Source organism: Microcaecilia unicolor, chromosome 3, assembly GCF_901765095.1.
Source record: "Microcaecilia unicolor chromosome 3, aMicUni1.1, whole genome shotgun sequence".
In the NCBI taxonomy this organism is placed as follows: Eukaryota; Metazoa; Chordata; class Amphibia; order Gymnophiona; family Siphonopidae; genus Microcaecilia; species Microcaecilia unicolor.
In genome coordinates this window covers 193,919,982-193,932,664 of record NC_044033.1, presented here as the reverse complement: position 1 = coordinate 193,932,664, position 12,683 = coordinate 193,919,982, and the positions used below count along the sequence as shown (strand labels likewise).

At 42.3% G+C, this 12,683-nt stretch overlaps 1 protein-coding gene across 1 annotated transcript; it reads left to right on the top strand.

Annotated features, from left to right (window-relative positions):
• Positions 1-4,756: 4,756 nt before the first annotated feature.
• Positions 4,757-12,683, top strand: CRB3 (crumbs cell polarity complex component 3). The gene is made up of 3 exons (XM_030196886.1): positions 4,757-4,836; positions 11,109-11,158; positions 11,371-12,683. Exons 2-3 carry the CDS (start codon positions 11,111-11,113, stop codon positions 11,572-11,574), a joined length of 252 nt encoding a protein of 83 aa, XP_030052746.1. The 5' UTR covers positions 4,757-4,836; positions 11,109-11,110; the 3' UTR covers positions 11,575-12,683.

Genomic DNA, 12,683 nt, shown 5'->3' with positions numbered 1-12,683 from the left:
ATTTTTTGATTAATTACATTTCAGCCTGTTACCTATGAGCCATTCAGAAACAGTATCCGGATTTGAGAAAAGTCCAGAGATGAAATCAGAATCAATAGGAATAAAGACTTGTATATCATCAGAAAGTAAAGCCCAGAGAGCCAGTGGTGCAAGAAAATGTTAAAAAGAATAGGACCCAATATTGAACCCTGGCCTGTGAGTCAAAATGTGAATTATTCCAGTGAACTTTAAAGGACCTGTGTTTCTGATGATAACAGCATAGGATTACTGCATATACGTTTGACAAAGTTCAGACCTGTCAGGTACTTAAGCAAATACATGTGTTTATATGTGATACCATCAATAAAATTGTGGGATTATAAAAGGCTTTGTAAGGGCATGGGGAGAAAACTGTAACAAAACTTTGATGATAGCAGTTTATGACTTTCCACCCAAACCCACCTCTCCTCTCCCTCCACTCTCTATCTCAGTCGATGACACCCTCATCCTCCCCGTCTCATCTGCCTGCAACCTTGGAGTCATCTTCAACTCCTCCCTCTCCTTCTCTGCGCATATCCAGCAGATAGCCAAGACCTGTCGCTTCTTTCTCTATAACATCAGCAAAATTCACCCTTTCCTTTCTGAGCACACCACCCGAACTCTCGTCCACTCTCTCATTACCTCTCGCCTTGACTATTGCAACCTACTCCTCACTGGCCTCCCACTTAGCCATTTATCCCCCCCTTCAATCCATTCAGAACTCTGCTGCACGTCTTATCTTCCGCCTAGACCGATATGCTCATATCACCCCCCTCTCCTCAAGTCATTTCACTGGCTTCCAATCAGGTACCGCATAAAGTTCAAGCTTCTCCTACTAACCTACAAATGCACTCAATCTGCAGCCCCTCACTACCTCTCTACCCTTATCTCCCCGTACGCTCCTACCTGAAACCTCCGCTCACAGGACAAATCCCTTCTCCACCATTGCCAACTCCAGGCTCTGCCCTTTCTGCCTTACCTCTCCCTATGCTTGGAACAAACTTCCTGAGCCCATACGCCAAGCCCCCTCCCTGCCCATCTTTAAATCCTTGCTCAAAGCCCATCTCTTCAATGTCACCTTCTGCACCTAACCATTTCACCTCTATCCAGGAAATCTAGACTGCCCCAATTTGACTGTCTGCACACGTTGTCCATTAGATTGTAAGCTGACTGCACATGTTGTCCTTTAGATTGTAAGCTCCTTTGAGCAGGGACTGACCTTCTTTGTTAAACTGTACAGCGCTGCGTAACCCTAGTAGCGCATTAGAAATGTTAAGTAGTAGTAGTATGACTAATGTACATAAGAACGTTATGTTATTTAGACAGTCGTAGGTTGAATCTTATGGATATGTTACTCTGATGAATCATCAATAAAAACCGTTGAAACATAAAGGGCCTGTGTTTCAAGTAAGGTTTAAACCAGTGTAGCACATTGCACACAATATTTTTTTTAATTTTTTGTTACATTTGTACCCTGCGCTTTCCCACTCATGGCAGGCTCAATGCGGCAATGGAGGGTTAAGTGACTTGCCCAGAGTCACAAGGAGCTGCCTGTGCCTGAAGTGGGAATTGAACTCAGTTCCCCAGGACCAAAGTCCACCACCCTAACCACTAGGCCACTCCTCCACTGTTGCAACTATTGGAGATTCTACATGGAATGTTGCTATTCCACTAGCAACATTCCATGTAGAAGTCGGCCCTTGCAGATCACCAATGTGGCCGCGCAGGCTTCTGCTTCTGTGAGTCTGACGTCCAGCACGTACGTGCAAGACGTCAGACTCACAGAAACAGAAGCCTGCGCAGCCTTCTACATGGAATGTTGCTAGTGGAATAGCAACATTCCATGTAGAATGTCCAATAGTAGCAACATTCCATGTAGAATCTCCAATAGTATCTATTTTATTTTTGTTACATTTGTACCCTGCGCTTTCCCACTCATGGCAGGCTCAATGCGGCTTACATGGGGCAATGGAGGGTTAAGTGACTTGCCCAGAGTCACAAGGAGCTGCCTGTGCCGGGAATTGAACTCAGTTCCTCAGGACCAAAGTCCACCACCCTAACCACTAGGCCACTCCTCCACTCCAATATGTACATCTAGGTGTTATATTCGTGCACTGGGAGTGATACATTGTTAATTATAAGATATTTCCTCCTCTGTTCTTTTGACCACAGAATGTTTCTCCCTAAGATTGGTGATAATTGGGAGTTTTTGATTTCTGTGGTATTTTTCGGAAGGAGGTAGGAGCCTATGATGATGATAACCATTACAGTGGAGTTCTATGATGAGGTTCCCTGGGTTTTTGAGGCTATTTATTTATGATTGATTAAGATACATTATCAGGTTGGTCCTAGTGCCGAATCTAACATATGATAGAGTGATTTTGTTGCTAGTTTCTTACACAATATGAAGATCAGACTGGCTTTGTAGGAGAATAGAATGATCAACAAGAGTAAAGGCAGCAGAGAGATCTAGTGTGAGCAAAAGAACATCATGTTCTCTGTCCAGATTATTCCTGATGAGGTCTGTTAAGGCAAGAAAAGAGCGTTCTGTGGGTGGAAGTCAGTCTGCTGGAGGGTGGGGTGGGGAGGGTGTTAATCTTTCAAGGTAAGATATCAGCTTTCAAGGTAAGATATAAGCTGAGTGTCAACTAACTTTTCCTCAACCTTGGAAATAAATGGAAATAGGTCGGTAGTGCAGGATCAGATTTCGGGTCTTTTAGACAAGGGTGGATGATAGCAAGTTTCCATTCAGGCAGGAAAATACCTGATTGGAGGCTGAAGAAAACTATACAGCGCAGATAAGGAAGAAGAGGGTCAATGAACTTCTTGAGCAAATACGTCTGCAATGGGTCTGCAGGAGAAATAGAGGGTTTGACTTGAAGAATAGCCTTCATGAAATCCAAAGTAAATTGGGGGATTCTTTCAATGTGGCAGTCAGGCAAGGAACTTCAGAAGCATGGGAAGATAAGCTAGGGGAGAAGAAAATGTGGCCAGCTCAGAGAGAAGGTCTGAGGACAGAGGGAGACATGTGACCCTCAATATTCTGAGTAAAAGCTGTAACGTGTTGGACATTTTTAAATTTACATCTGCTGTCTTTATATTTTGCACAGTACAGAAGGAAATGCATCACTGTTTCTAGCTATCTGGGTTAACGCTGGTTTCAGTTTAACTTTTGTGTACATATTTCTATTTTCAGTATGTAGTTACTTATCCCATATTTGGTGAGGTTCTATCTGTGTTCTGCATTTGTGAAAGAGGCCATTTATTCTGATAGCATTGAATGTCTGTGTAGAATCGATCAGTTCTAATCCAGTTTGTTTAGCAGGTGTATTAATGTTCTTGTGTCTACTGATACGTTTACAGCATTACCTTTTCCTAGATAGACCCTTGTCACGTCTGGAAGTAAGTCTTCTTATGATATGGTAGATTTGCTTTATTGGTCCTGCGTGACTTTAAGGTTTTGTATTACTTCATATTATGCCTAATACTAGATTTTGGGTTTGGATCCCTGGAGTGTGTTCAGTGTGGTGTATAATACCATCAATAAGAAAGGTACTGGGGGGGGGGGGGGGGGGAGGTAGCTGTGTTCAAGTGTCCCCACTGTGCCTTTACTACTGCCACAGGGCTGAATGTGTCACACCCCAAGGATTTTGCCTAGCACCAGCACATCCCATTTCACCCCAGCCCAGACATCTGAGTCATTGACCGTTTATGGATGGATGTTTTTTCAGGAGAAAAAAACACTCATTTGTTGGCTGTGATTTGCAGTTGATGGCAGAATTTCATTCTTACCCTCCCCCCCCCCATGTGTTTTTCACAACCACCAGAGTCTGTTTTTGGCAGTCTCCGATGCTGCTTTGGTGTGGGGGGGGGGGGGGGTGGCTTTTACAAAGGTGTGGTAGTGTTTTAGCGCACGCTAAACGCTAGAAACTCACATAGGGAATATATGGGCATCTCTAGAATTTAGCGTGCCTTTGTAAAAGACCCCCTCAAATAGGCAGTTGGTCAGAACTTCAAGTCCCTGCATGCAATGGGTAAACACTGCAGAAAGTCAACCTGTCAGGCAACTGTCCAAAGCACCAGAGCCTGCAGAAACTGAAGTCCCCAGGAACCAGAATCACATAGAGAAAACAACCAAATACATTTCTTCAGGGAGAGGAAATACACAGTTCACTGGTGAAGAAATCCACCTTTCAGTTTAACCACGTACGACCGGTGTTGAAGACTTTCTTGTATTAGTTCACATAATTTTATTGAATTAAGTAGTGAAACATTAACAGTGGGTACCAACCGGTCCAATATTTAGGTTTTCATCTTTTGTTTTCGCTGTCATCTACTCAAAGGTGCACTTTTTACTATGTTGTATTTTGTCATTCCAAAAATGTAATAAAAATGAAAGACTTCCCAAAAAAAGAATAGGCAGGACAAAGTTTTTATACTAATATTAGCAGTAAAAGATGTGGAATTCTGCCGCCGGGGTCAGATCAAGAGTAATCCGGACCATGGACGTGATCTTCTGCTTTTACCTGTACCTGCAAGTGTAAAACTGTCTTTCTGCGCCCTCTGGTGGCCGCAGTGTCACCTGCAGCTTTTAGCTCCTGACCGCAGAGACCTCCTCTGCGACGCACAGGAAGTGACGTAGCCAGGTGTGCCGTCACGTAGACAGGTGCGTCCCAAGGGAAAGAAGTGACGCAGACAGGTGTGTCGTGAGCGGAAGTGACGCTAGGAGATGGTAGAGGGGCCAGGTGTATAGCGGAAGGGCTGGTCAGGTGTCTAATGTGCCGAGGGACAGCGCCGGAGCCTGGAGCCTGGAGCCAGGTGAGGGGGAGGGAGGTGTTGCTATAATCTAGAATAAGATGAAATAATCATCACAAGACAGGAGTAAGAACGACAGGTAAAATTCAGTTTCAGACTTGAGAGCTCCAGGCCTGAGATGGTCAGGATTCCTCCCCTCCCCTTTTGTTGTAATTAATGTTTTCGAGTGATAAATTACAAGGTGTAAGGCTACGTTGGGGAGCAGATAAAATTAACAAAAAGAGAAATAGGAACAGTTCTAATCCCAGTCATTCCTGGTGGTGTTTTTTTTTTTTTTTGCTAGACTAACTTATTATTCTGTCAACTCTTTTTATTGTGTTTTAAAAATGCGAACAAGCATAACAATCGAAAAACAAGTTTGCAGACCGTAGAGCATTTGTGTCAAAGTTGAAGTTTCTTAACAAATATAAGATCAAATTTAAACATAAAACGTGATTAAAAAAAAACAAACAAACAGCCATTGTGCAAACAATGTAAAAGAAAGAGGGTCTCAATGAAAAATGAAGTGAAGGACTGTTGGCATGGGAACTAGACAAACTTATTATCTTATGATTTTTATTTCTTTATCTCAATTTTCTTTTATTTTTGTTGTTGCAATTATTTTTTATTGGAATTTTTATAATAAGGTGCAAAAAAACAGTGAAGAAATTGGAATCTCCAGTTATACCAACATATGTTAGTAAAAAAAAAATTACCAAAACAAAATAATATGTTGATGATGTAATGTTCTTCAGTGTGACCATCTAGTATTGCAAGTTAAAAAGTAAAGTTTATATTTAGACATTGTAATGGGTAGTTTTTAATGAAAGAGTTCCATATTTCTTTATTGAATTTTAATTTAAATAGAAACACATGAACCATGACACAATATTATCAAAAAGGAAAACATATGCTGACATGAACAATTTGGCCTCACTTAAGGAGGAGAAAAAAATTAATATACAAACTGATTTCTTTATCATCCTGTTATATCCTAATAATTGTATTGTCTGATGAAACTGCTGTAGTATGATTTGAAATTAACAAAAGATAACATCATTTATGCCTTTAGTCTTTCTATATAATTTTACTTAACATCGTACTGATACAATAATTAACGCATGCCAAATTTGAGAAGAAATAAATGATTTATTACATATAAAACAGAATACATGTAAGGCCTTAAAATAATATTAATAAAACATTTTAATGATGTCATATGAACTTAACATGAACCATCAATTACAAACTATAAACTTTTTAAACTTGAACCCTATCCAACCCATCCTCTTTCTTGCTGTTTGGAGCTTAAAGAAAGGAATAGATGTTCTAAAAACCAAACAAAAAAAAGTGAGTCTGGCACATCTTATTGATGTTAATAAAACCCAAATAAGGGATCTGATAAAGGTTAAAGATATGTTTTTGATTGTTTAACTCATATGTCACCCATTTCATACTTCCAACTTCCCAAACTTTTTTGTAACCATTCTGATTTAGAGGAAAGAGTCGATTTTTTTCCAACACCTAGCTAATACTGATCTAACTGCTACTAATAGTCCCTGTACAAAATGTTTATATTTACAAGGAAGTAATATAATATTTTATCTTAATACAATGCCCTTTAAAGAAAAAGAGAGATCAATTTGAGAGCTAAAACCATTAATTTTTCTCCAAAAAGTTTGCATTAGTGGGATTCCCACCACATATGAATGACAGTAGCTATCTGGCCACACTTTCTCCAGCATAAATCAGAATTCTGGAAACCCTAGCATTTGAGTTTTTGAGGATGATGTAAGCTCGCATTAAGAATTGTATCTGAGTAGAAAGAACAACACTGTATCTGGCACTATGAAATATTCTCTCCTAAATTAGGGGCCAAAATTGTTTTTGATCAAGAGGCCCCAGATCTTAATGCCATTGTACCATATGATTGCGCGGGTCTCAAGAAAAGTAGATAACTTTTCTCAATCTAGGCAAAAATTTCTTTAGGTTTAGTAAAAATAACCTTCTCGAAGGGTAAGGGTTTTCTTTGAAATACAGTAAGTCTATTTTCTTGCCTCGAGAAATGACAAATTGAAAATATTGATAGGAAGAAATAGCTCTTTTGAAATCGAATACAAGCTGGGTTCTACCTTTAAAGCAATTAATAGAGAAAAACTAAGCTAACATTAAAAGAGTTACCTGTTGTGTAGGGGCATTCCATAAGGCCTTTCTCATTTATCTAGCCAAGCACTAAGAGGAGTGGAGATATTTTTAAAAGCTTACAAATATTAATATTATTTGAGGTCTTAATAGTAGTCCCAAGAAAAGGTGGAGCTGAATATTGGGTATCTGTCATTGGTCTCCATAAAAGGAAGAGCATAAAGGTGAAACATGAAATGTGCCTCAAGCTGTACCCAATGAATGGGTAGGATTGGTTGCAAACTGAAGTTCATAAACAAGCACACCTGTAAAATATCTGAAAGTCAGGGAGACCTAGTCCTCTTCTTGATTTGGGAGTGTCACAGTTTATCCTAGCTCCCCCCCCCCCCCCCCAGATATAGGGGGTCTATTGCTAAGGTGCACTACCATTTTTAGCTCACGCTAAACGCTGAAACACCCATTATATTCCTATGGGCATCTCAGTGTTTAGCGTGAGCTAAAAACTAGCACGCCTTAGTAAAAGACCCCCATAGTTAAGTAAATATTGTTTTGATTTTAGGAAAAATGTTTGACCAGAATTGAATACAATATTCGAAATACGGTCGCACCATGGAGCGATACAAAGCATTATAACATCCTCATTTTTGTTTTCCATTCCTTTCCTAATAATACCTAACATTCTATTTGCTTTCCTAACCACCACAGCAGCACACTGAGCAGAAGGTTTCAACGTATCATCAACTACGACACCTAGATCCCTTTCCTGTTCTATGACTCCTAATGTGGAACCTTGCATTGTGTAACTATAGTAAAGTTCCTCTTGTAATTTTTCACAATCCTCTTGTGATTTAACAACTTAGAATAACTTTATGTTGTCAGCAAATTTAATTACCTCACTAGTTACTCCCATCTCTAGATCATGTATAAATATGTTAAAAAGCAGTGGTCTCAGCACAGACCCCTGGGGAACCCCACTAGCTACCCTTATCCATTGAGAATACTGACCATTTAACCCTACTCTCTGTTTTCTATCCATTAACCAGTTTTTGATCCACAGTAGAACACTACCTCCTATCCAAAACTATCCAATTTCCTCTGGAGTTTTTCATGACGTACTTTGTTAAAACGCCTTTTGAAAATCCAAATTTATACTCTTTAAATGTGCCTAGTAACATGATTGCTTGGACTGATAAGAGCCTTACTGCAATTAACTAAAACATTTTCATGATATGTGAGAGTGATTTTTCAGGGGTTTATAAAGAAATTATAAACACAGACTTATACGGTCTGTGCCAGAGCCAGTGGTGGGAGGCGGGGGCGGGTGGTTGGGGGGCAGGGATAGTGCTGGGCAGACTTATACGGTCTGTGCCCTGAAAAAGACAGGTACAAATCAAGGTAAGGTATACACAAAAAATGGCACATGTGAGTTTATCTTGTTGGGCAGACTGGATGAACCGTGCAGGTCTTTTTCTGCCGTCATCTATTATGTTTTTAAGATGATATCTGCATACAGAGGTATATTTGCATATCATGATGCCTTGAACAATCTGTTATTTTGTCTGATGGCTGAAGCTAATGGTTCAATGGGCAATTACAACAACTAGTGGAGAAAGTGGGCAGCCCTTTCTTGTTCCTCTCCCTAAATGAAAAGGAGCATGTTTTTAAAAAATGTGTATTATCTAACAACAGAACCACTATACTAGTCTTGAAGTGACACGGGGGAAGGGGGACTCAATAACACTGTCTTTATCAACAGTCCTAAGGGGGTACACTAGGAAAATTCTCCCAATACCACCAGTCCTGTGCGGCTTATCAGTCCTGGGGGTGGGAGGAGAGGGGGCGATGGCCCCTTACCATCAGTCCGGGAGAGGGACTGGTATTCTTAAACAGCAATGACAGAAGAGTTCTTTGATATCATCAATCCTGGGGGGCGATGGCCCTGTACTATCAGTCCAGGAGAGGGGATGTGATTCTTAAACTGTGATGGGAGAAGAGACCCTTGATATCATCAATCCTGGGAGGGTGGTGGGGGGGGGGGGGTGATACCTCTATGCCTTATATGGCATGACCCTCTCTTCTCTTGGTCTCAGGTGCTGAGCTGTCATTCTTCTCCATGCGGTGTCACAAGTAAAATCATACAGTTAAGGAGGCAGGTGGCTCAAGGAGTGGAGGAGTGGCCTAGTGGTTAGGGTGGTGGACTCTGGTCCTGGGGAACTGAGTTCGATTCCCACTTCAGGCACAGGCAGCTCCTTGTGACTGGGCAAGTCACTTAACCCTCCATTGCCCCAGGTACAAATAAGTACCTGTATATGTAAGCCGCATTGAGCCTGCCATGAGTGGGAAAGCGCGGGGTACAAATGTAACAAAAAAAAAAAAAAAGTAATGTGGTTGTCTTGTTAGTCTACTTTTAAAGGTAATAAAACCTGGTCAGGCCAGTATGAGCTAGAGATGACAATATTTGAATATGTAAGCATGCTTTCTGGCCACCTGTCCTTGACTTCCACTGGTTGGCTGCTTTTTCCATAAATGGCGTTCCTTTTTGTTGTTCACATGAACTGCTCTGCAGCAGTGTATTAAATTGAATAAAACAAGAGATCCCAGTGACAGTCTTGTGTGGAAAGGGGGGAGAGTGAGACACAGGGAGAGAAGGATGGTGATCAGAAAGTGACACAACAGTATAATTCTTACAGGTGGCAGTGAAGGTCACACCAGCTGCTAATCTGGACCCAAGTTGTTTCCTGTGGAATGTTTCCCATGACTGGCAGTGAATCGTAAGCTTGCTGGGACACAGTGGGTGTTGGGACACCCCCTACTGCTGGAGGAAAGGGCAGACGTTCCTTGTGTTTTTTTTCTTCTCCTGTTGTGACCTCGACTGGGCCAAGGTAGGACAGGATCACACATGCTTCAGCAGCTGTGCATAGGGGTGGCTTTTATGTCACAATTAAAATAAAACCAAGAACACCCCAGAACGCGTGTTTAGTACTTTGTTATTGTACGTCGTAAGATCTTTCTATGAAGAGATTACGAGCCTCGGAATCTAGAAGTCAGGCTGCTTCCTCTCACCCAGCGTCTTCAGAAGTTCTTTTGGTCCCTTATTACTTCTTTGGCATGGGGGAGGGGGGAAGAATTAGACCTATGTGCAAAGCTCAACTCTTCTTTCATTCTTGTTTCCTGCTCATCATATAATATCTATACTTGTGGTGTATAACACCTGAGAAAAAGACTGGTCAGAAATTAGAAAGTAAATATCCTTCCATGAGAATCGGAGATATCTGAGCCCCAATGGGTTATCCTGTTAGTCTCGGTTTCGGAGAGATCACAGCACATGGCTGTGTGTACCTCTAATACAGGGGTTTCCAATCTCAGAGCACACCCAGGCAGTCGGGGTTTTCAGGAAATTCCCGTTTGAATTCACTGGGGATATCTTGACTGGCTGAGTGTGCCCCAAGGACTGGGTTGAAAACCTTTGGAATGGTTAGACCTAATTATACCAAACTTTCAGTGGATGTACATCCTGAAGGTGTTTCAGACTTTTCCACTTTTCAAAATTAATGAGTAATTCAGGAGGAGGGGCAAGTTGGCAGCTTTTGAAAATAAATGGCTTGGGGGATTGTGCTGAGATGCTGTAGAAAGCATAGACCTGTTTTGATATTTTTTGTCCAGTAAATGTTTCTCACTTAAAAACCAGTTTTTTCTTCCCATTCCCCGACCCTTCCTTCCTTCCTTCTAGAAACATAAGCAGCTTCCTGTTGTGTTTGTGGCCCACCCTTATTTAATATACAGGTTGTGGAAGTAGGACAGGGATGAGGTAATCATCATTAGGTGAGTCAGTATAAGCAGAGCAAAGCTGGATTTTTGTGCAGGTATCAGACAGCTCCTCAGCTCTCTCTTGCTCAAGATGCCTAGGTGGGCGCATAGATTTTGTCCTGTTTACCATGGGCAACAGAGAATGCACTATGACAAAGAGAACAGACCACAGACCGTGCTAGAAAAGGTAGATCACACTTCATTTTAGCTGCTAACTGTTTCTCAGGGTACAGTCCAGGCCATGGGGGGGGGGGGGGGGGGGGGGGGAAGGGATAAATTAACTGGCGGCAGAAGTTTCCTCGTAATGAGAGGTTTGTGTTTTTCTTTTTTTTCAACTCCCAAACTAGGTATGACTACACCAAACAGTACAACTACTGCCCCCATTTCTGGTCTGACGGTAAGTGTGAGTGCAAACATCTGGGCGATGTTAGCTGGTGTGCAGTGGCCACAGAGTGTTTAAAATATCTGAGAGCCTGCATGTGTGTGTGTGTGTGTGTGTGGGGGGGGGGTATGGTAGATGTTGCTCTCTGTAAGCACTTTTCTGCCCTGCTAATCTGCAAGGGGCCCAGCTTGAAGGTCTCTGTGGTGACTCCTTTGCCTTCTCTGCAGGAATCCCAGCGTCTGGCAGCTATCATCGTGCCGTGTGTTCTTGGAGGAATCCTACTGATTGGAATTCTTAGCTTTGTTATAATGAAAGTGCGGGAGAAGCGTCAGACAGAGGGAACCTACCGACCTAGCAGTGAGGAGCAGGCAGGTTCTCGCATGGAGACTAACAGCACCCTGAAACTACCTCCTGAGGAAAGACTTATTTAAGGAGGGGAGGGGCTCTCAGAAGCCGTGCCCTCCTGCTGCTGTGCACGTCATGGATCCTGGATGTGACAGAAAAGTGTTCTGCCTGGGCTTGCTGTGGACCTAGGCTGGTTTCACTTCCCTGCCAGCAGCAGTAACTCTTCCTTCTGAGATATTACAGACAGAGATTGCTCCTGTGTCAGGACTGTGCTGCTAAAAGGTAGACAAGAAACGAGGCACATATCTTCTTCCTGTTCACTACTCCAGAGCAGCTTTGGGACATAGTGCTTTCTGCTGGGTGTGAGAGGGGTGTACCTGGCATACAGTACAGTCACTCTGTCACTACTGTGCGTTTTTGTTCTCTTTACCAGACAGTATGGCACCTTTTTGGATACTTGTCCATGTGCTGAAATGAAGCAATATCATCTGTGCTTAGTCCTTCCCTGATTTGGGATATGGAAGTTCTTACCCCACCTAGGGCAGAGTCAAGCCTATCATGTTTTAAGCAGTGCCTAGACACACACGCTAGATACCTTATCAGTGAGACCAAAAATGCAATCAGAGATTCACAGACAGAAACTGAGGATACCTTAATAAGACTTGCATCTCCAAAGGGAGGTTGGTATCTATGTATCGCTCTCTAATCCATCCCTTGACCTGGGACAGAGCACCCTGCATCCCGTGTCCTTTCCTTCTGTCCAGATGCCTAGGAACCTGCAGCTCAGCAGATGGGCACTGTGTGAGTATCACAAGCCAAATAAAGTCAGAGGTCTTGCCATTGTAAGCAGACCGGCCTGAGCTGTGCCAGCTGCATAGATTTTGTCACCTGCGGTGGATGTTGGCAGAATCAGAGATTGTGTAGCACATTTTCATTCATGAAGGTGGCCTGTGTCCTCGTAGCGCTTGCTCCATTTATGACTCAAGGGGCTTTCAACCATTTACCCAGAAGACATGCCAAAGGCTTTGTGGCCCCTCCTCCCCTGCAGAGCAGGGGTTGGATGCTTTTCGGCTGGGCCAACAAACACTGGCTTTTCCCAGGCTTGCTAGATGAATGGGGTCGGGACGGGTACTGCTTGCTATTCTTTTTTTTTTTTTTTAATATAAACATGAGATGACAGTTTTAAAAAAGATTT

Bases quoted from the DNA above. Each gene is read 5' to 3' on its own strand.
- CRB3 (XM_030196886.1), top strand. From the start codon at position 11,111: ATGACTACACCAAACAGTACAACTACTGCCCCCATTTCTGGTCTGACG. The intron at 11,159-11,370 runs GTAAGTGTGAGT...CCTTCTCTGCAG, and splicing joins CCCCCATTTCTGGTCTGACG to GAATCCCAGCGTCTGGCAGC.